General features: G+C 34.8%; 1 protein-coding gene across 1 annotated transcript; it reads right to left on the reverse strand.

The window, feature by feature from the left end:
* Positions 1 to 2165: 2165 nt before the first annotated feature.
* Positions 2166 to 24513, reverse strand: LOC110315756 (complement factor H-like; the record flags this gene model as incomplete). The annotated part of the gene is made up of 5 exons (XM_029534774.1): positions 2166 to 2529; positions 4996 to 5178; positions 15833 to 16012; positions 23056 to 23232; positions 24331 to 24513. Coding segments are annotated over 5 exons (920 nt in total), but the record flags the coding sequence as incomplete, so codon positions are not given.
* Positions 24514 to 25137: the final 624 nt, after the last annotated feature.

The following is a 25137-nucleotide window of genomic DNA, read 5'->3' on the forward strand; positions in this document are numbered from 1 at the left end:
AAAAGTTATCTGACCCACCAAATCATCAGGTAGGAAGTATACAGCAGCAGTTTATTTTCAAATGAAAGTGACATATGCATGATTGGGTCTCAGAAGCTCCTGAAGGCTGGAACAAGTAAATTACATGAAGAAATTGGCCAAATGGTTTTTACTCCTGTTAAAATGCTCTATGCTGAAAAGTGTGTACCTAGAGTCTCATGGTGTGTTCTTTATGAGTTATTGACTGATAATGAGAAGACTGGAGCCTGGTTTGCCAGTGGTTCTGCATGTTATAGATGCACAAACCAGAAATGGAAAGGTGCCCTATTACAAACCCTTTTGGCAATGCTGAAAGTCATGGGTTAAGAGAAATCTGCACCATGGGCAGAAGATCAGACAGTGTACGTGGTCATATATTTTGTTTGAAAAGAGAAATGCTCAGATGGGCACTTGTTTACTGATTTATGGATTATAGCTAATTTGTTGGTTGGATGGGCCTTGAGGAAGATCGTGACTGGAAAGTTGATGATAAGGATCTTTGGATAAAAAGATCTATGTGGATAGATCTTTCCAAATTGACAGAAGGTGAATAGAAACTTGATTGTCATGGAAATGTACACAAATAAGTGAATTTTGCTGAGGAGGATTTCAATAAACAAGTAGCCTAAATGTCTCATTCTGTGAATAGTCAGCTTCTTTTCACGGACATCCTTGTCATTGTCCAATGTGCCCATGAACAANGTGGAGATGGTGAAAGGATGAGGAATATCCATGGCCTTGACAACATGGACTTCTCACCAAGCCTGCCCTGGCTAAACTTTATTCTTAGTGTCAGATCTGCCTATAGCATAGACCGATATTGCGCTCCTGATGTAGCATGATTCACTGTTGAGACTACCAGCAATCTGGTGACAGATTGATATTGCAACACTCCTTCTGTGGAAGGTGCACCTCGTTTAGGGTTTTTATAAATTAATTTGTATTTATTGTTATTTTACTTTATTAACTTGGTATACAGTATGTATGTGTATGTGGTAATGTCACTTGCTATGCCATTCATAGACACATGTGCCTGCATACTTACTCATCGAGTAGAAAGTGACACTATTAGGAGGTGTAGCTTTGTTAAAGTAGATATTGACTTGTTGGGTGAATTGTGTCACTGTGGAGACAGGTTTTGAGGTTTTCTACACTCATTGTGTAACACATTGTCTTCTGCTGCTTATGGACTAAGATATACAATCTTCAGCTTCTTTGTCAGCATCATGTCTGCCTGGGCACTGCCATACTTTCTACAATGATGATAATGGACTAAATATGTTATCTTGTAAACCAACACCAATTAAATGTTATTCCTCACAAGAGTTGCCTTGGCTAATATGTCTCTTTACAATAATAAAAACCCTGCCTAAGACAATGCTCATTGCCTGTTTATAAGTGATGCTAAATATTTAAAGTTTTTAATGTCAATATTATTACAGTGATAGAATCATATACATAGTCAAAATCTTAATCCCTTTGTGTAATTGCTTGTACCTTTTATTATTTCAATTTACCAAATATTAGAAGTTCATATGCAAAAAGTTTCTTAGATTTTTTTATTGATTTAAAAGTATTATACGTGTTAGTAATATAATATATGATAGTTTTTTGCTACATGTTTGGGAAATAATACTAATTGGAAGAATGAGTCAATATGTCTTTTATTAACTGTAACTTTAAAACGATTCATCGAAAGACATCCAGGAAATCTGAGAAAGTTCTGAATAGAAACAAATGTTGAAGAACTGACTTGTATTTAATCACTTGAAATAGTTCGTCCTTGGACATCATGTTTTGGATTAGGGGTTTTGAATGTACTGCTTTTTCATTTGGCCATAGTCCTTAAAGTTACAAATTATCACCATATAACAAAAACGTTTTTATTTATGAGAAGAAATGAGTTAAATAATACTTCAGATGTTAATTGAAACTGTATCAGCAATATGCATGTATATTTCATTTTTTCTTTTTTATTAGATATTTTCTTCATTTACATTTCAAATGCTATCCCCAAATCCCTCTATACCCTCACCCCTCCCTGCTCCCTAACCCACCCACTCCCACTTCCTGGCTCTGTCATTCCCCTGAACTGGGGTATATGATCTTCACAATACCAAGGGCCTCTCCTCCCATTGATAGCTGACTAGGCCATCCTCTGCTACATATGCAACTAGAGATACAGCTATGGGACTGTACTGGTTAGTTCATATTGTTATTTCTCCTATAGTGTTGTAGACCCCTTTAGATCTTTGGGTACTTCCTGTAGCTCCTTCATTAGGGATAAAAATCAATGAATAACTGTATTGTGACTTTATACACAAGTGGGATAATGGATGTGACCATTAATGCACTTTGTATGAAATGGTGGTGATCCTCTTGCTTCTCTATATCTAGGTTTACATGCAAACTCAATATCCTCCCCTGACTGAATATAAACCTTTTTGTCTTCTCTCCATCTGAGAATTATGTTAAATCTTTCCATAATATCTTCTCGTATTACACATGCATCTGAAAGAAAAATTACCAAAATTCATTAAGTAATACATAAACCTAGAGAGATCACCACTATCTATAGACCAATTTCATTTTTTCTGAAAATTAACTATAAATGTAATGCCCTTATCAATAACTTCAAAAATTAATTCAGCTATGAAATTAACAGAAGTGAGAACTTCAATCATAATATTAGTTATACTGGCAAAAGAATCTGAAATGACAAAAATGGGGAAATCTTGTATAGTAACAGGTTGTAAGAGTTAATAATGAAATGTCCACATCTCCCATGGAAACTAGCAGACTCTATGAACCCACCCTGAAATACCAATAACATTTTTCATCCTTATAGGAGTAAAAAATCTAAAATTTGTATGGAGGTACAATATAATGAGTAGACAACTGGTACTAGAGCAGAAAGGAAAATCTGGAGACATCATAATACCTGATTTCAACATGCATCATGACCCCCACAGTAACCAGAACACTATGAACACACCAATGAAAGAGAAAAGTGATTTGAAAACTGTTTTATATATCTTCAGTTAACTCATCTAACTAGACTTTTCAAAAACTTATGTTAGAGAACTGATATCATATTCAGTTAATAAGGATAATTGATGTCTATATGGAGATGATTAAAGTTTGATATTGTCTACCATTCTGGGCAAAGTTAAATGAAAGTTGGTCAAAGACACCCATGTAATAACAAACCAATGAAAATACAAGGAAACACAACAGGGAAACATTTCATTGGGTTTGGACACTAGATATTTAGAAGGGACTCCAAATTATAAGGCAGAAAGCAAACCTTGACCCATGGATTACATCACATACGTGTAGATAGCACAGAACATAATCAATACAACTAAGAAATTGGCAGCCAGTTGAATCAGAGTAAATGGTTGCCTATTGTTTGTTTCTAGATGTTTACATATCTTTTATAGGGGTGTGTTATGTCAAGGAAACATAAGAGTGAAAATTCATTTTTTTGGTTTTGGTTGAATTTGGATTGGTTTTATTTGGTTCGATTTGGTTGATTTGGTCCAGGTTAGAAGTTATAGCACTATTTCCCCTAAAGTGACTGTATCTTTTAAAAAATGGCTTTGTACTATATCTGTCTTAAATTATACTTAGATAATTGATCAGAATTTCATTTAGTTGATAACTTTTAAATAAACTGTAACTAGACTGTGATAAAATGCATTTTAAAAGAAAATAAGCCAACTAAAATTATATAAAATTATAGATACTTATCCAAAAAATACACAAGAACCTGAGTATGAAAAAACCTTAAAATATCATTAGCTGTCATTTTTTTTTTTGCCAAAGCTATAGTAAGATGCCTTGCCACTTAGAAAAGCATTAGAGAAAGTAACCCTTATAATTACCAATGATCATGAATGTGTGGTGAAAAACTCATAAGTTGTTGATGGGAATGTGACTAAGTGAAATTACTACAGATACCAACTGAGATTTCTTAAAAATTTAAAAATATATTGTACATATATTGTTGTTTTGTGCTTGTTTTGTACTTACTCAAAGGAAATAAAATGAACCTCCTCAACCTACATGTATGTTTATTGCAAAACATGACTACGTGACTGTAGATAAGATGAAAAAACAGTATGAACTAATGACAATTGGTGAATTTATAAAGACAATGTGGTATACTTAAATGTGAAATTTTGTTCAGACGTTAAAGATTATTTTGGTTAGAAAAAGGCATTCGAGGTCACTAAGTGAAATCAACCAAACATAGGAAGACAACTACTTTGTATTCTCTTACACAGAATGAAAAGATCGATAAACTATCTCTAAAATGCATGACAGTGATTAATAAAAGTTAGTTGTCCTGTTTGAGGGCGGCACATGTTGTATGAATTTAATAAATACAAGATGTATATAGGTTGATTTTAAAAAGAATGGATCCCATAGGCTCACATATTGCTTATTCATTGGGGACTGTTGAGACTCAATAAAAGATTAGGAGCTATGACCTTGTTGGAGTTGGTGTAGCCTTGTTAGAAGAAGAATGTCTATCTCTTTGTGCTGTCTGCAGGGTCACATGTATAATGCTCAGCTACTTCTCCTCCATTATGTTTACCTCTGTGCCACCATGCTTCCAAACATGATAATAGTATTCTCAATCTCTGAAATTATAAGCTATTCCCAACAAATGCTTTCTTGTCTAAGAGTAGCCATGGTCATAGTTTCTCTTCACAGTAATAGAACACTGACTGGGACAATAGGTATAGAATATCATGCTGGTGCCCAGTTTTGTGGACATTAATACATGTTAGTAAAAACTTAAATATAAAGAATAACATTCACAATTTTATTTGACATGTGGTTTTTATAAAAAGAATCTAATAATCTTGTTTTTATCATATGCTGTTGTTTGAATGTTCTACTTCTAACAGACAAATATCCATAATATAAACCAGAATCTCCTATAATCTATGAGAATAAGGTACTTACGTAAACAGGTTGGTGGCTCAGACCACTTTCCATTTCTACATGTTGCTGTCTTCTTTCCCTTAAGGAGATAATACTTCTGGCACTGATAGTCAACTGATGATAATGGTGCATATACTGGTAATGATAAGGAGGTGATGTCTCCATTGTCAATAGGAGGAGGAGGCCCACATGCCTTTGTTGAGTCTATAGATACAACATGTGAATGTTTGAAAATCAAGTCAAATTACAGGCTCAAGCAGAAACAAAAAGAATACAGTATTAAACAGGACTTTAGTGATTTCTGCTAAATAAATGATTTCTTGAAGAAAGATTAATCATATAAACAGATTTACAAGTTCTTCCTTCCTTTACACCTAAAGCCCTTACTTAACTACAGCCAACACGTCTGCTCTGAAGCCTTCAGTACTAGTAACACACAGATGCCAATGTAGATAGGCAATGTTCTTAAAGAAAAGTTGATAGTATATGACCCTATACATTCCCACTCTATATCATTTTTGTGGAAATACATTTGTAAATAAGACTTTAAACTTACAATGCTAAAGAATGCTTACGAGGCTTTCTGGGTTTCTGATAGGGTCAAAATAAGCATAGACATCTATATGTTATACTTTTTCTAAGTATATATGAAATGTTTGGACATAAACATTTAGTAAACATTACATGAAGAAGAGATGAGACATTGAGAATTCTAGCAAAGAAATTCAAAACTCATCTAACTGCATAATATTGTGCTATATATTTTTCTTTTAGATTACTGAGTGCCCTTGTGAGGACACAAGAAAAGTCTGAAATCAAAAGTACTGGTTCTGTTTAGTAAGATCTCAAAAGGAGCATCATGAAACTGAACCGAACTCAAACATTTTTAAGGTAAAAAACAAAACATTCAAGATTCAAACAAAATTAATGTTTTAGTATGAAGAAAAGGGAAAACAATTGGTCATAATGCATGAATGTTCTTATTTAAAACTGAGTAAACTCAAATAGGACAAGTCCCATGAAGCTCCTAGAAATCTACTGAAACTGCTTAAAGAAAACATCTTGCAAAAAAGAAAGTAAAAAGTCATCATCAACCACACTGGATCAAGATCAAAGAGAAAGTGTCTCCTATCTATCACCATGCAGACCACAGAAATAATAATAATAATAATAATAATAATAATAATAATAATAATAATAATAATAATGAATGTCTGCATTAAGTTCCATATCCTGTGGTGCTAGCCTTTTGAATAAAGATATTAATGGAGACATTATCCATAAAATAAGATAAAGGAGTTTAATCCCCATCACAGAGTTCTTCCTAGGGAATAACTACTAAAATTCATTACATAAATAAAAATAGAAATTAAGAGTAGGAGAAATTTAACTATAAAATTAGGGGTATATAGTAGATGATCTTTATACTCATAAAGCTAGACTTGTGTTTCAAGTGAAACCTAGCATTTAGGAATAGTGTTAATAAAATAATCATAGGAGGCAGAGGGAGGGAGAAACATAAATGGCAGAGGGGAAATGAGGCAAAAAGTGGGCAGGATCAGATATGGGAGGAAACGGGACAGAATCCTACAGGGCCAGGAGAATGACAAGAAATATGTTGCTTGTGGAACTTGGGAATTTCTAGAAAGTGCAAGACAGCAAGGACATATGAGGCTCTTGGTATACAATGGGGAAAAGCATAGCCAACATATTTAACCACGAGGGGATGGAACCTAAAGAAACCACCAATAGGTAGACACACCCTCACCATCCCCCTGTTGAGGAATGAGATCACCCAAACATCTTAAAAATGTTTGACCAATAATTGTTCCTGTCTAAAGGAAATGCAGAGAGACAAATGGAGAACATCCTGAAGAAAAGCCCATTGTGTGACCCTCCCAACTTGGGATCCATACTATGCACAGGTACCAAACCTTGACACTATTACTGATGCCTTGTTGTGCTTGCAGATAGGATCCTAGCATGGATGTCTCCTCGGAGGTTCTACCAGCAGCTGACTAAAACAGTAGAAGATACTTATAGCCAACCATTGAAATGAGGTCTGGGATCTCTATGGTAGAGTTAAGAGAAAGATTGAAGGAGCTGAGCAGTATTGTGAACCAACGGGAAGAACAACAGTATAAACTAACCAGAACTCCTCAGAACTACCAGAGACCAAGCCACCAAAGAAAGAAAATACATGGACTGGTCCATGGCCCTTGGTACATATGTTGCAGAGGATTGCCTTATCTGACCTCAGTAGGAGAGGATCAGCCAAATCCTGTAGAAACCTGATGCACCTGGGAAGATAGATGCTGGTAGGGGTTAGGTGTGTGTAGGTGGGTGTATGGGGGAGAACCCTCTCAGTAGCAAAGGTAAGGGTGTGGAGGGAGTGAAGAACTTTGGGATGGAGACTGGGAAAGGGGCCTACAATTGGAATGTAAATAAATACAATAATCAAAAGAAAGAAAAAATATGATAAATAATGATGAAAAGCAAAGTAAGGGGATATTTTTAAAAGGACAATATGAGGAAGGGAGTAAATAAATGAAACAAGGACGCTGAAAAAAATAAAAATAAAAAAGAATGGCATTTAATATCTGTAACAGAAAACTCTGAAGAAATCAGTAAGAAAACGTTAGGAAATGGGAAACACAATTGGATTTTGAAGTTCAGTTCAGTTCCTACTTACACTTTGTTGTATAAAATGTCAGCATTAATTAATGATGATACATATACAAACAGCCCGGGTGACTTTAGTAACCGGTGGTCACCAAACTATTAGAGATAGCATACTCAGATTGTGTATTCAAAAGGAATTTAAAAATGTATGCTTCCATTAAATTCTTGAGAACCACTCCTCTAAAACAAGGTGAAAAAAGAAGTCCAGAAAAGCTTGGCTGCAATTCAGAATACATCCCAGCCTGAAGGCTTCTCATGAGATCTGCTGCATGCAGGTAAGGGAACTTCCAAAACAATTGCAGCAGCTTGTGACCTTGAGGGCCCCAGCAGACTCAGGACCCATCACCCCCAATCCCCCAGCCCCCTGAATTCCACACCCCGTCTAGCCTGCACCTGCTGCTGAGGCAGTTCACCACCTTGTTTGCTCCTCTAAAGACACCACAGCCTGAAGACCTCCCAGGAGTTTTGCTACATGTAGGATAACTGACCAAATAGTCCAAAAGCCTCCCATGAGTTCTGCTGTACACTGTGCAACAGAACCCACAGTCTGATGGCCATCCAGGAGATCTGCTGCAGCTAGGGCAACAGATCAGCAGCTTGTCTGCTGCTGTGAAGATCCCACGGGATCTGAAGGCCTCCCATGGGAGCCACTGCAGCCATGGCAAAACTCACCAGTGTACACGCCCCTATGAAAACCTCACATTCTGAAGGCTTCACAAGAGATCTGCTACAGTGAGGGACACAGGCCTACCAGTAACCTAAGGATACAAGAAGTAGGATCAAGACAGACATCCCCAGTAAAGCTAACACCATAGATAAGTGGATGGCTAGAGGCTAGCATAAGGCCATAAGCAACAGAAACCAATAAACTTTGGCATCATCAGAACACAGTTCTCCCACCACAGCAAGGTCTGGATGTACCAACACACCTGAAAACCAGGAAGCTGGACTAAAAATTTATCTCATGAAGATAAGAGAGTCATAAATAAGTCATGGAAAGAAATACAAGAAAACACAGGTAAACAGGCAGAAGCAAGTAAATCCCTTAGTGAAATACAGGATAAAACAAAGAAGTGAATGTGTTGATCAAAATGGTCCAAGATATAAAAGTAGAAGTAGAAACAATAAAGGAAACACAAATGTGGGCAACCTGTGAATTGGTAAACCTAGGAAAGATGTCAGGATTACAGATGAAAAAATGACCAACAGAATACATGAGATACAAGAAAGAATCTCGGGTATAGAAGATACCTTGGAAGATATTGAATACCGCCATCAAAGCATAGGGAGGGAGTAGGATAGGGGATTTCTAGGGGACGGAGAAGGTCTGAAATAGGGGATAACATTTGAAATGTAAATAAATCAATATCGAATTAAAAAAAGGTACGGACACACTGTCAAAGAAAATTCAAAATATAAAGCAACTCCTAACCCAAAACATTCAGGACACAATGAAAAGACCAAATCTAAGAATAACAGAAATAAAGAAGAGCAAAGATTTACAGTGCAAAAGGACCTGTAAATGTCTTGAACAAAATTACAGGAGATAACTTCCCCAACCTAAAGAAAGAGATGGCCATAAAGGTAGAAGAAGCCTATAAAACACCAAATAGATTGGACCAGAAAAGAAAATTCACTCATCTCATAACATTCAAACCATTAAATGCACAGAACAACAACAATAACAACAAAATATTAAAAACTGTAAGTGACAGATGCCTAGTAACACACAAAGGAGACTGATCAGAATTACACCAGACTTCTCAACTGAGACACCAAATGCCAGTAGAGCCTGGAGAGATGTCATGCAGACCCTACAAGAAAACAAAAGCCAGCCCAGGCTACAAACCCAACAAAACTCCCATTCAACATAGATGGAGAAACCAAAATATTCCAGGAAAAAAACAACTTTAAACAATATCTATCTTTCAACCAAGCCCTAAAGAGGATTCTAAAAGAAAAACTCAAACACAAGGAGGGTAACTTCACCAAAAAAAGCAATGTATTCATCATCTCACAACAAAACAAAATGGAGAGAATTATATGCACAGAATGTCTCCTTCAACAACATAACAGGAACTAACAATCATCTGATTTAATATTTCTGAAAAATCATGAACTCAATTCTCCAATGTAAAGATAAGGTAACAGACTGGATATGCAAACAGGATCCATCATTTTGCTGCATACAAGAAACATACCTCAATAACGAAGACAGACACTACTTTGAGTAAAAGGATGGAAAAAAGTCTTCTAAGCAAATCTTCCCAAGAAACAAGCATGTATTGTGATCATAACATCAAATAAAATAGACTTTCAGTCCAAAAGTTATCAAGTGAGTGGTGGAAGAATACCACATATTCATGAAAGGAAAAAATCCACCAAGAGAAACTGTCAATTCTGAACAAATGCCCCAAATACAAGGCCACCAACATTCATAAAGGAAACTTTACTAAAGTTCAAAAAAAACCATAGAACTCCACACAAAAATAGTGGGACACTTTAATACCCCAACTCAGTAATGGACATGTCATTGAAACAGAAATTAAAGAGAGACACAGTGAAACTAATAGAGATTATCAACCAAATGGATTTAACAAATATCTACAGAACAATTCACCCTAAAACCAAAGAATATACCCTCTTCTTAGCACCTCATGGTACCTTCTCCAAAATTGACCATATAATGCATCACAAAAGAAGCCTCAACCAATACAAGAAGATTGAGATAATACTATGCATCCTATAAGATCACCATGGCCTAAAGCTGGTCTCCAATAACACCAAATCAACAGAAAAACCACATATATCTGGAAACTTAGCAACTCTTTACTCAATGAAAAATTTGTCAGGGAAGAAATAAAGAAATTAAAAACTTCCTAGAATTCAATGAAAATAAATGATATAGCATACCCAAACTTATGAGACACAATGAAAGCAGTGCTAAGAGGAAAGTTAATAGAACTAACTGTCCTTGTAAAAATTGTAGATATTCTTCACTAGCAACTTGACTGCACACCTGAGCACTCTAGAACAAAAGAAGCTAACACAACCAAGAGGAGTAGATAGCAGGAAGTAGACAAACTCTAGGCAGAAATCAACCAAATAAAAACAAAACACACTGTACAAAAAAATCAACAAAACCTAAAGCTGGTTCTTTGAGACAATCAACAAGATAGATAAACCCCTAGCCAAACTAACTAAAGGGCTAAGAGTCAGAATACAAATCAACAAAATCGGACAGGAAAAGAGAGGCAAAACAAGAGAAACGTGGGAAATACAAAAGATCATCAGATTCTACTACAAAAGCCTATTCTAAACAAAACTGGAAAAACAAGATGAAATGGAAGATTTTCTAGACAAATACTCCATACCAAACTTAAAACAAGAGCTGAGAAACTATCTACATAGGCACATATCCCATAAAGAAATAGAAAAAAAAAAATCTTTAGAAACCTCCCAAAGACAATGAGCTCAGGACCAAATGACGTTAGTGCAGAATTATGAGACCTTTCAAAGAAGAGCTAATACCAACACTCTTCAAACTATTCCATAAAATAGAAATGGAAGGAACAATACCTAATTCATTTTATGAAGCCACAATTACACTGATACCTAAACCACACAAGGATCCAAGAAAAAAAGAGAACATCAGAACAGTTTTGCAAAATTACTCAATAAAACTCTAGCAAACTGAATCCATGCCATCATTCACCATGATCATGTAGGCATCATCCCAGGGATGCAAGGTTGGTTCAATATACAATAATCCATTAACATATATCTAGCAGAGGGCTCCCTTTTGTGGCTTCAGAGGGAGAAGAAGCACCTAATACTTTATAGAATTGATCCCCATGGGAAGATGGATGGGGCAGCAATCTCTCAGAGATGAATTAGAGGGGATATGGGGAAAGGGCTCTGAGAGGGAGACTAGGGAGAGATAACATTTGGGATGTAAATAAGTTAAATAAATTAAAAAAAAAATTTAAACTGCTTCAGTTTATTTCCACTAATGTACAATAACTAAATTATGTTGTCAAATAAACATTAGGGAAAACGATGCCCTATCTTTGCATCTTGGTGGTTCTGTCCAAATTCAAATTTTGACACTTCACTTCCAGTTCCACAAATAGCTCAAAAGCTTTATTACATTCATAATGTATTCTGTCACCAGGTGGATATATAGCCTTAGACCTTGCTACTATAGTAGCATTTGTCACATGTGGTGGATCCACACAGGGCAAAATTAAGTATCACTACCAATTTGCTCATCTTGAGTGTCAAATTATTGCCTAAGTTTCCAAATATATTTATGGCTTGATGAATGGATAAAAAAAATGCTACACTTACTTACACACAGAAAATGAAATCATGGATGTCACAGTAAATGATGGGAAATAGACAAAAATTCATCCTGAGTGAGGTAACTCATAACAAGAAAGACATACATGTATGTATTTGCTTATATGTAGATATCAAGTGTAAAGTCAATGAAAACGAAATTACAATCCACAGAACAACAGAGGTTAGGTATAGCATAAGGGATTGGGCGCAAGGTATTGTGTTCATAAGATGGTGAAATAGAGTTGGGAGTTATGGATGCCAGGAATGGGAGACCAAGATAAAATTAATTAATTAATTAATTAATTAATTAATTAATAGATAAATAAATAAAAACAGAATGCAGAGAGGAACAACAAAAGTTAAATATCATTTGAGGGATATTATAAAAACCTAATACTTGTATGTATAAGTTCTGTATATTCTGTATGTAGCTGTAAAAGAAGGAAATGTTAATAAGCAAGATGTGTTATAATAAAGAAGGTGAGAAGTGCTTCCTTATACCACATTCTGTTGTTTTGCATCTGTTAAACAACTTCAAAGAATTAATAATCTCAGAAAATATCATATATTTTGGGATGAGTATAGGGAGCACATTAAGGGAAAAAGAAAATTTGTACTTTAATACTTGTTGGCAAATCAAAAAATACAATTTACATGAGCAGATGAGGTCTGCAGACTATATATCATATCTTAAAACAGAAACGAGAGAGTAAAACTAGATTTCAATAGAAGCAGTATAATCAACTAAAGCAGCATAGATTGAATTATGCAAGTGCAAATGTATGGGTAAAATATATAAATGTGTATATGTGCCGATCTAAATCATTCTGTCTCCTGGTTTGGATGAGAGTAGACTATTGGTAATGACTTGTTTAAAACCACTATTTTGTTTTCATGTCACTTTAACCAACACAACGAGGTGGAGTGCCCCATTTTCCCATGTAGCAGGTTACCACATTTTTTTAGGTACCCTGAAACCACCATCACAGACATAGATGAATGTAGTTCCATGTTCATGACTGCTGGACTCAGTTGAAACTCTCCTTTCTTCTGGAGATTTGGGTAATTTAATAGATCCATGTTCTATTGTAGGGGGTTGGGAACATGGAATTTTTTCTACATGAAGACATAGTCAAGCAAAAATAAAAACTTACATACGAAGTAAAAATATACTTTTTGAATTATGTGTCCATAATATTTATAGTATGGCCTTGTTTTTCAGTACCTTTCCCTTTATCTGAATTCTAATGGTATAAAGTAAGTCATAGCTATTGACTGGTGCAGTGAGGTAATGACTGCCACTTTCCATCTTTGCAGACCATTTCCTCTGGGTCCTGATTTAGGTAATAGTCTTGGCAAAGAACAGATATTTTTTTCTCCATCCAAGTAATTCACTGTGGTTTCAATCACTTGGGAATTTGGAATCTGTGGTGGAGGAGTGCAGGATTCTTTTTCTTTTCATAGAAAACATCAAAAATCATAGTTCTTTACTAAACACAATATCTTACATTATGAAATAATAATTTTTATTCAATAGTAAATTAGTTATGACCATGTAATTTTTGTCTGTATTTTATATATCTTACTTGTATAGCAATTAAACATAGCAACTCATCTCCTTTGAAATTTTTCTCATTCATTTTGAATGCAGTTTTATATTATTTTTATAAAACTTGCTTCAATTATTTCTATCATTGTATCTATTGTATTGTATCTATCATTAGGATACACAGCCAATCTTTCCCTTTGTATTATGCCAGGAACCCTGACAATAAAATGGTGCCACCTACACATATAGTGCATCATTCTCCCTCAGTTAACCTAAATTAAAATTGTCCTTACTGACATGCTCAGAAGTGGTTTTCCTAGGACATGTGGATTCTGTTAGGTAGAAAGTAAGCATTAGTCATCACAATTGTGAAGCAATTTACCATTGACTCTTCATCAATAAGAATATGGAGTATGATAAAAAAAATGGTTTGTATTATGTTATTCAAAGTTTCAACTATCCTGGACATTCAATTTACCTTGAACTAGCGAGAGAGGTGAAAATTGATGATTCACAATCAGTATAATGAAGTTCTGTTATTAACACCCTTCTGATAAGTTTTTTCTAAATTACTACAAAATCACGACACCTCAGATTCATCTCTCAGATTCAAAACGTGAAAGGGTACTTTCTTAATGGTTACAAATAATTGCATTCTTTTTTATATTTCTGCTTAAGTAGAGTGGAATTATTAGAAATAAATCAACACAGTGTAGTTGATACATTTCTCTATATCATTGAACATCTAGCTGGCCATGCAGGAAAGAAAAATAGTTACTGACTTAATAGTACAATCAAAATGCTAACAAATGATAAAATAACAGAGACAACATGTGCACTGCATTAACACGCATATAGTAGGTTTAATTTTAGAATGGCATAGAAATACTTTCTGTATTTAAGAAATATTTAATTTGTATAACATTTAAAATGTTGATGGGAGTGATGCAAGCACTAAAGACGCCTGAGAATTAACCCCTTCCTAAAGATTGGTCTACAAAAAGACAAAAACTGATGTTCTGTGAAAAAGCAGAAGGTCAAAGGGGCATGGTGACTATGTGGTTGATTTGCTTCTCAATATATTATTTCATCAGGAGAAAGCTAAGGATATGGAGAAAAGTAATGTGTATAGTCAAGGTAAAATATTTGACTCATAACAATAAGCCTGTAGCCCAGGAAGACATAACAGGAGAGAGTCATACTAAGGTGGCCACAGGGAGAATAAGCAAATTAAACCTCTAATATCTGAACAAATAATAATGTAGAATAGAGTATAGAGAAGTAAATACAGAATAATATAAAAAGAATTCTGTTTTTATATGACATTATGTCTCATTTTTCTCCATATGAAATTATCTGTTAAACAGTTTTAGAGCAATGATGAAGATAGGTTTGCCCAAATGTGTTTGTTGAGCAAAAATTTATGATTACTATGCAGTAGATGTGTTCTTTTACATAATAAAATGATATGAAGTTTGGGTGTCTGGGCATGGAGAACATGTTATTAAACAACACAAGTATAGGTGCTCTATCCAAAGGAGCTCCGTGTTCCCCTGGCATTAATGAATACCCCAAACTCCAATGAATATTAAAGACTGGACACCAGGGACCATGCTTAAAAAATGACCAAGATCATGCTAAGAAACCTTTCCATTTCAGAGAAAAGAGATTGTAGACACCAAGAAGCTTTCAGCTACTCATTAAGATTGAATCACCAAAAGAACCTGGGGAATCTGTGCAGAAGTGATATATGGGATAATGTTTCCCATCCAGTCCCTGAGTTCTACATCTGATAGCAGGGAAGATGGTCCCAGCTCCAGCACATTGACTTTAGAATGCATCCTGTAGAATTAACACAAGCATCATACCTATGCTTAGGGGAAAAAGTCTATTATGGGAATAGGAAACTGGTGATTAGCTAACTTTATTTCTTAGCTTTCCAAGTTATGAGAGGAGAGTCTCACACAATAACAACAATGGTATTTTTGTACCATAGTCATATCTACTTGGGTGTTAATATTCATATTTCACTCATATGAAAATTCATAATTAACAACTATATTTATCTTAAGGTACTGAACAAACTTTTATAGGTTATATTTAATGATTTCTGTTCTTCTGAAGAAATACATCAAATTGTAAAGAACAAAAGTTTGGATTCATATTATTTAAGACTAGATGTTTCCAAAAAGACTACTAACTTCAAAAGTATACAGTAGTAAATATTTCTACAATACAAATATCAAACTTTATAAAGTGTCCATTTTATGCATACATACTTACCAACACATCGAGGAAGCTGGGTCCACTTTCCATTAATGCAAGAAACTAACCCATGTCCAATCATTGTGAAGGTTTCTGAGCAAGTGAACTCCACTGAATCTCCATGGTGGTAGGGAGGGACAGAAAACTTGACAGAACCATGTTCAAGTTCAGGAATGTCTCCACATGTTTTCTCCTCCTCTGTAGATGTTTTCACAAAAATGTATTTATGATCAATATTATTCATGTTTTTACTTACAAGCACATACAGGCAAGGTTGTCCACTTCCTGTCAACACACTGGATTTTATTGGGTCCCTACAGTAGGAATCTAGGTTTGCAATCATATTCCACCACCTCACCATGACTGTATTCTACTCTCTTTGTTCCCTTAATTTCCCCATTAAGCACTTCAAGAGGTTCTGTACATGATCCTACTTGACCTGCTGTAGAAATATTGTATAAATTTCAATGAAAATATCTATCTTACAGTCTAAAATTTTAGTAAAGGGAGAAATTTTAAATTTATTCACCATATCACTTTTTATAAAACTTTAATATGTAAATGGTATTTACACTAGATTTACATTTCACAGCTGTAATATATTTGTTGAAAGAGCATTGCAAGTATATTGAGGGTAGAAGAATTTTTGTTACCCTGACAATTTGAAGATACATGCAAATTACTCAGGAACTGTTGTGTTGATTATAATGATTTTCACATTGACTGGTAATATTTTATCATACAGTTATCCCTTTGTTAAAAAGCATTAGAACTGTACCTATTACCTATTTTAATTTGTTTAATACCTGATATTGAATTAAGTAAAAACTGCTTTTACATGTTTGGACATACTCTATGCAATATGAGGTAAGGCCTATGCTATAAAAACACCAGCACTAATTAGTAATGCAGACAAAAAGAAAGAAATCTCTTCCGTCTCAGCCATCATGTGTGCAAGTGTAAACACATTGACAACACATTTAAAGGAGCAACTTAGCTTGGCATTAACCTCATAAATATGTGACTGTGTATCAGTCACATAAACCATGTCCTTCATGGATGTTAATTTTCCTGAAGATTTTAATATTATAGATATACTGGGGACATAAATGGGGAACATTAAAAGAAGAAAAATAAACTTTTGACACTAATTCATCAAATGTAAAACACATACTGATCTTTGCATGTAGGGAAACTAGGAGACCATCCAAAGTGATAGCATTACACTTAATCTGGTCCAACTCTATGTTCTGAATTGCAAGAGAATTCCAACAAATCTCCAACTCTGTATTTTTCTTTCCTGGGAGAAACGACTAGTTTTGGGTCTAGAATGGGAATGCTGCATTCTTTTTCTTCAAAAGTAAGATAGTTAGAATATGTGATTAATCATTGATAAGTAGGTTTATCTATCTCAAGTACATTCACAGGGAAGCTTCAGTAACCCTTCTCCTTATCAAAAATGTAGAATACTAGCACTAATATGGCCTCTAAATCAATATGGTAATCACTGAGCATTATAAGAAAGTGTAATATATTAATGTCAAAACTGATTTTAAAAAATCAACTTATTTTCACTGGATCTGATTTGCTGCACATAAACATTAATATGAAAGTAATAACTTTCCTATTCTTACAACATAAAATTGTTTCCCTCAGATTTGAAATTAGTGCCATACAATTTCTAAATCACTTGTTAAAATAATTTCAGTTTAATATAATGGGAAAGTAAAATATATGAAATAATTTTTAATGTATCTGAAGTTAGGAAAATATAGTTAGTATATTTTGCAATTAAAAAATAAACAACAGAAACATGTACACAACCTTTACATTAAAACATTTCTTATACTTCTTGTTCTAATTGATAAATAATTGTCAATTATTTGATGCAAATTAAGAATGTAAATCATTCTCCAATATGATAAAGATTTTCTTCAATTTTTGAAATTGTTGAGTTTTACCCAAAATAGGTACGTAAGTAAGTAAGTAAATAAATAAATAAAATTTTTCTGCCTTAAAATCCCTCTTCTTCTAATGTATAAAGTAAAAGTCACAATTTTTGATTAGGGTCATTCATAAAATATAATTGCTGAATTATCAAGACTAAAGGGATGGTAACAGGAGGAATCAGGTGGGGTGGAATGAGAATGTTTTGGAAGAGATGACTAGAATTTGGGGCATTTCAGGGGCATGATGGAATCTTAGTCCAATGGAACTCGAAGGAATCTTTGAGGGTGAGCCTAGTAAAGACTCCTAGTAGTGGGGTTTATAGAACCTGAACCAGCCATCTTCTGTAACCAGGAAAGATTTCCAGTAGAAGAATTGGGATACCAACCTAGTTATAAAGTAGTCAACCTACTATTTGTCCTGCCTGCAAGATGTGACTACAGAATTTGTAGGAATGGCCCACAAATGATTAGTACAGTTTTAGAGACATGCAGTGAGAGAGAGCCATGTCTGACTCTACCTTGAAGGCCAGCAACCAGAGTCTGGATAGCTTAAAAATCTAGATGTCCTTCAACTGAGGAATGCATAAAAATGTGGTATATTTATATAATGATATATTGTGCAAGTTGTCAGAAAAAATGTCATCATGAAACTTGCAGGCAAATGATGGAACTAGAAAAAAGAAACCATACTGAGTGATGCCACCAGACTTGGAAAGACAACAATGATATGAACCCTTATGTGGTTGTTAAAGATTAAGTAAAGGATTATCATGCTGCAGTCCACAGACCAAGGGAGGCAAAGTAAGAAAGTGAGTTAAGTAAGAAAGAGATCACCCTGGGAAGCAACAGTAGAATGAGTTTTGTGGGTGAACTGGGGACAGCAGGGAAATATGGTCCAAAGAATCAACTATAGAGGAATCATAGAGGCTACAGAAACTGGAGCTGCAATCAAAGAGCCTGCATGTGTCTGTGCTAGGTCCTCTGCATACATACTCTTGTTTATCTTGAGCATTTCATGAGACTCCTAACAGGTGGAATGGGGAATGTCTCTAATTCTTTTGCCTGCTCTTGAGAACAATATCCTACTTGGTTGCTTCATTCAGCCTTGAAATGAGGATTTGTGTCTAGTCTCATTACATCTTGTTATGCCATGTTTGGTGGATACCAATGAGAAGCATGCTCTTTTCTGAAGGGGAAGGGAGGAGCAGTGAGTAAGAAGGGAAGGTGGGAACTGGGTGGAGTTGAGGTAAGGGAGGCTGCAGTTGGGATATATTTTGAGAGAGAAGAACAAGTAAAAAGAAAAGTAACCAAAAGTAAAGGAAAGAAGTTTGGGTTACTGGAGTTCCTGTTGTAAGATATTTAACAGATTGTTTCTTGCTTTTGTTAGACAGGGATGAAGTGGTCTTTTTACTAGGGTACAGTGTTAAAGATGAACAATTGAGGGGAGTAAAACACTTTCTTTTATTGAGCTGCAGATTCCAAAGTTAATTGTGATGCACACCTTTTGGTATCCAACTTTATAAACCCTCCCTTTATCCCCTTTCTGTGCCGCAAGCAGTAAGAATAAATCCATTTAATCTAAACTTGAGTGTGTGCTCTCTCCCAGTGAAAGAATGAATGCCATAATATAACCAGCTATAATTATAGTTTGATTTGTTCTATTCTGTTTATGGAAGTTAGCTTCTTTTATTCAAATTATTTAATAAATATACCATAATACTCTGTCTTAAAGTGAAAAAAAAATCATTCCTCACTGTATTCATGCAGAGTGTGTCAGCCCCTAAATTATATCTGTTCTATCCGTGCGTGCGTGTGTGTGTGTGTGTGTGTGTGTGTGTGTGTGTGTAATATAACACTATCTGATCATCTCAGTTTGCATTGTCATCTCAGTCACTCCATTTCCTCTCCTCTGATTCACATTTCCTGTCTGACCTGGAGACATTGAAAGCCCATGGGAATTTTTTGGGTAACAGTTTCTTTGAGATTAAAATACTCCATCCTTCAGGGAAGCTCCTTAAGCAGGGAAGTATACAACTCAAAATAGCTTCAGGGAGTCCCTGAAACTGAGCAGATTCAGCAGGTTCCTCCATACAAGAGTAAACAAGATAGTTAGATTGCTGAGAATAACTCAGACAAGCAAAGCTACAAGGAAGGAGCTCAGACCACCCTAGATGCAAAAAAGAAAAATGTCATCATACCAACTTCCCAGAAGAACCAGGATCCTACCTAGCAACTGGAAGATGTTTAAGACAGCTGAGTCACTTGGAAAAAAAACAAAAAACATAACAAAAAAACAAACAAAAAAAACAAAAAGAAATACTTCTTCAATCTATTGTGCTGCCTACAAGTTAGGTAATAAGCTCATCTGTGATTTTGTGAGCTGTCAGCCATAATGGGTAGACTTTCAGTTGTAGCTGTCTATGAGTCATTTATTCTCCTATAAGAAATCCCTCCTCCATATTTCTGAAATTAATAAAATTTATAACATTAATAAAATTCTGAAGATGCAAAAGGTAGCAGGAGCCATTCTGTCTTGTACTCTACACTCTATGTTAAGCTGTTTCCATGGAAAGGCTGCTTTGCTTGGAGAAAGCTGTCATGCTTCAAGTGATAGGGCCCCTAATCTTGGTCTGTGAGAAAGTGACCATCAAGCATTCCAATCAGCCAAAAATAGATATAACATCTATGGCCAGTTTGTAGCAACAGGAAAAGTTGTTCACAATAAAAAAATAAGTTAAGAAAATATGAATCATTCCCAAGACAAGCTGCCCTGTTTTAGATGTGTGTTATTTCCCAGATGATATCAGTTTGAATGTTCACATTCCTTTACCCATTTACCCAATAATGTAATGCCAAGGCTTGAATGCCACAGCTTGCAAATTTTTCCCTATACAAACCCTAAGCCCTGAGATCTGAGTGTCACTCTCCTTGTTACTGCATCAGGAAAGTTTGTGGCCCAAGCTCGAGCTTGAATAAAGACTTTCATGGGCTTGCATTGGAGTTGTGATTCGTGGTGGTCTCTTTGATTTTTGTTCTTTTTTTTTTCAGTCTGTGCACAACTAAAATTTCATCAAGATGGAATTTGGTGGTATCTGTACATTGGTCTGTCATAGGCTCCTTATCTGGGGTAGGTAGATGTTTATATATTGCCTCCATGCAAAAAAAATTCTCACATATAAGAATGGTACATAAATTGTTTCGTATTATATTATATTTTATTTTATATTTGACATGCTAGCACTGACCATCAGGCAAAGTACTGTCTCATGGAATTAATATCCCTTTACTTAGGGTCTATTTTAGTAATGTATAGTAGAAAGCCCTGATTTCATAATCTTGAACTGCTAATAATCAGAGAGAAACTAATGATCATCGTTTGTTTAGTTTGATTTTTTAAAAATATGTAAGTGACTTGTTGCTGTTTGTCTGTTTATGAGATGTCTTCATTTAGAGTAAAAGATCTGAGCTCATTTCCAGGTTTAAATCCTACCCAAACCTACCAATCCTTAAATCGGAAACCCCACCAATCACTGAGCATGAATACACACCAGTCCCTGGGTTTATCTTGAAATCTCACCATTCCCCACCCTGGGAATGTTCATCCTCCTAAACTCTATCTACCCTCCCCTGTCTCTCCCCCCCCCACCCCAATCTTATATTTACCTGCCTCCTGCTAAGTTTCCTGCTGCATCTTGGCCAAATAGAGGCAGCTACCCACTTACTTTAAGCCCCTTGATGTAAGACAAGTGACCAAGCCCCACCTCCAGACTACTATAATGGCTATGTTCCTTGAGATGCTAATGGCCAAGTTCCTTCCTACATGGGGTGGTGGTGGTGGTGGTGGTGGTGGTGGTGGTAAGGACCCAAGGTGAGCTCAGAAATCTCAGCAATCACTGAGCTTGTTCCAAGACCTGGTTTAAAAAAAAAATCCCACCAATACCAAGGTCCCCTTGAAAGCATATGCACCCCCTGAGGCCCCAAAAATGTCCTATACAAATATCCTATACAAATCCAACTCCTGCTAAGTCTTTGCTGCTTCACTCTGGAGCAGACACAGCTTTCTCATGTCTTTTCTACTAAAGCCTTGTGCGATGTTTGTCATTTTTCCTGTGACTTTGTGCTTTTCCTTGGCTCCCTGCTGCCAGTTTACCTTTCCCTTCAGAGCTGTCACACCTGCACTGGGAAACTCATAGCTGCAGCAACTCCATAGGGGAAGCATTCCCTTCAGAACTGTAACAGGATTCCTATAGAACCCAGACTGGCCTGTATATCAGGAATGCCATACTTCTACCTCCCAAGACAACTTGACAGGAGTAGACATCCACATTTGAGTGGACCCTTGAATCTGCAAATCAAATTTCTCAGTATCTGCTACTAGTCTTTCAAAAAATTACTTTTTTCAATTTTTTTGTCCTTTATCCTCTGCCCTCACACTGTTCAAGTTTTCTTTTTTATTTCTTTTTAAAGATTTATTTACTTTATGTATGAGTGCTCTATCTATATGGAAACCTGCATACTAGAAGAGGGCATCTGAACTATTTACAGATCATTGTGAGCCACCATGTGGTTGCTGGGAATTGAACTCCTAAATTCTAGAAGAACAGCCCATGATCTTAACCACTGAGCCACCTCTCCAACACTCAAGTTTTCTTGACCTAGTTTCATACTTCAAGTCCTAATTTTGATAATGGAGACCTTGTCTACATGATTAAGAGCTTGAATAATAAAAGAATTTTCCTCTAATAAGAGATATATGATATACCCAGGTTATGCATAGGAATCATTAATTTAATGAAATTTTGGGTTTGTTTGCTTTTAGAAACAGCACTTAGTATGCAGTCTAATATTCTCAAATTTAAAATCTCTTGATCCAGGGTCTTAATTGGTAGAATCACAATCTGGTCGCATATACAACTGACAAATATATTATTTTAAAAACAGATTTTCAGGCCAAAATAATGGCTGTTAGTAAGAGTACTTGCCTCTAAGTCTGGAGTCCTGAGTTCAATCCCTCTGACACATATGAAACGTCCCACAGATTCTCTGACACCTTCGTGTATAACACAGTATACATACATCGATAAATATACACATGTGTGCATGTATACATACAAGATAAATAAATGAATGCAATGAAATAATAAACGCAAATATAAATATCAATGACTTGGAAAACAGTCCTTTTTCATTGGTTACATGAAATCATAAGGAAGATTCTAGGAATTTCAATTTTTAGCACATAAATTCATTATTTCCTTTAAAAAAAAATATTCCAGAGAAAATAGTACTCACCATAACATGAGGGAATATCAGACCATCCATGGTAAGTACATGTTATAGAGCCTTTGGTGTGTTTATATTCATTTTCATATCCAAGGAGACATTCATAGTCTAATTTGTCATTGAGTTTAAACCATGTGCTATTATTCTTAGTTACAGAATTCTCAAATACAGGCCTTTCACAAGACTCTAATTCAAAATAAAAGAGATAATTTTATTAGATGTCAATAGTCAGTATGAGTAATTCAAATAAGACTAAAAGTCTTTATAGATTAATATATGATAACAAAGTAAATACAATATTGAATAAATCTAAGAAGACCAACAATATTTTCTTAAAATTTATTAAAATGGATGATACGTTTCTTTATAGCGTTGATTTACTTTCTAAAACTTTTATAAAATTTTGTTTTAGAAATATCTTCTCAGCTCAATTTTTATTATACTTATTATACACTCCAAAAAATAGAGATGTGAAAATGTATATTTTTAGGGAAATATGATAGCATTTTGTGAATTAACATCCTATGTTTAGAAGTTAAAATGACTTGTAAAATAAAGAAAATAGATAAGCTGAACTTAAAACAGGTATTATATCAAGGATTTTCTTTTTCACAGTAACAAAATTCAATAAATCCTTGTAATTATTATTTAGCATAAATGAATATTACATGGGAATAATTTTAATTGCCTTTTCTTTATTTAGATCTTGTAAAATCACATTAGCTGCAAAATATTAGATATTATGAAATTAGTGAATATCTTAAATAACTTTATTATTTCAGATATGTATACTTCTTGAAAAATAGCACTGGGTTATTTTTCTAATAAATAAGATTAGATGAACTAATTGTTGATCCTAGAAAATCTTCATTAACTGTATGCTCTGAAACAAGGGAATGTTTCCAAACACCAAAATTTGCTGGTACCTGGAAGCATTACTTTCTTTCCAATATCAAAATATTTAAAAAGATCTTCTAAGAGGGAGATGTTCTGACATGGATCTTAACTCATAGAGTCAAATACATTATAAGGTCATCACATTTTCAGGGAGTCACAGCTCTTCAAAGACGTCTTCACTAGATTTAAAACTATAGGATATTTTAAAGCACTGAAAAGTCAAATGAACTGATACTCTACAATACAGTAATATGTCAAATAGACAAAAATGGTGTCTATTTTTTCTTGAAGTTTTCAAATGAAAGAATATCAGCCATATAAAAGGAGAATAAAATCAAACTACTATACATCATCAGTATAATTGCAACAATATTATAAAATACTCACTAATGCATGAGGGTTGAAGTGACCATCCATTTTGAAGGCAAGTAATTGATCCTGATGTTTCTCCAGTATTTGTCACATATCCTTGTTTACATCTATACGATGTTACTCTATTTAGATCATATGTACCATCAGATTCAGAAAAAAAACCATTCTCAATTTCTATATCTGATACTGAACATGTCTCTAAAAGAGTAAAAAGTAAGAAAAAAAGTGAGGGTATGTACAGCAGATTAAGGATTTGCAATATTAAAAGATACAAAAGTAGCCATTAGTCATTTGAATGTGTAGTACTGAAATAATCAAAATTGCTCACATTATATATGCCACAAAAATAAAAACAAATAACAACAAACCTTATATGTTATAAGATACATCGTCATAGTCCTCTGAGAATGTTTGTTTTCTAACAAAGTAAAATTTAAATGACTTACAGTATATTCTAAAATATGCTTAATGTTATTGTCCAAATGAATCAATAATCCTACAGATTGTCAGAACTTTTGAGTGAATTTGCTTCCTTTCATTCTAGTACTTCTAGGTGTGCTGTCAGACTGCTAGTGTATTCTCTCCCTATTTTTTTTTTGGCAGCACTCAGAGTTATGAGTTTTCCTCTTAGGGCTGTTCTCATTGTGTCCCATACGTTTGGGTATGTTGTGGCTTCATTTACATTAAACTCTAAAAAGTCTTTAATTTCTTTCTTTATTTCTTTTTGACCAAGGTATCGTTGAGTTGAGTGTTGTTCAGGTTCAACGTGAATGTTGGCTTTCTATTATTTATGCTGTTATTGAAGATCAGCCTCAGTCTGTG

This window comes from Mus pahari, unplaced genomic scaffold (assembly GCF_900095145.1).
Source record: "Mus pahari unplaced genomic scaffold, PAHARI_EIJ_v1.1 scaffold_11184_1, whole genome shotgun sequence".
Taxonomy (NCBI): Eukaryota; Metazoa; Chordata; class Mammalia; order Rodentia; family Muridae; genus Mus; species Mus pahari.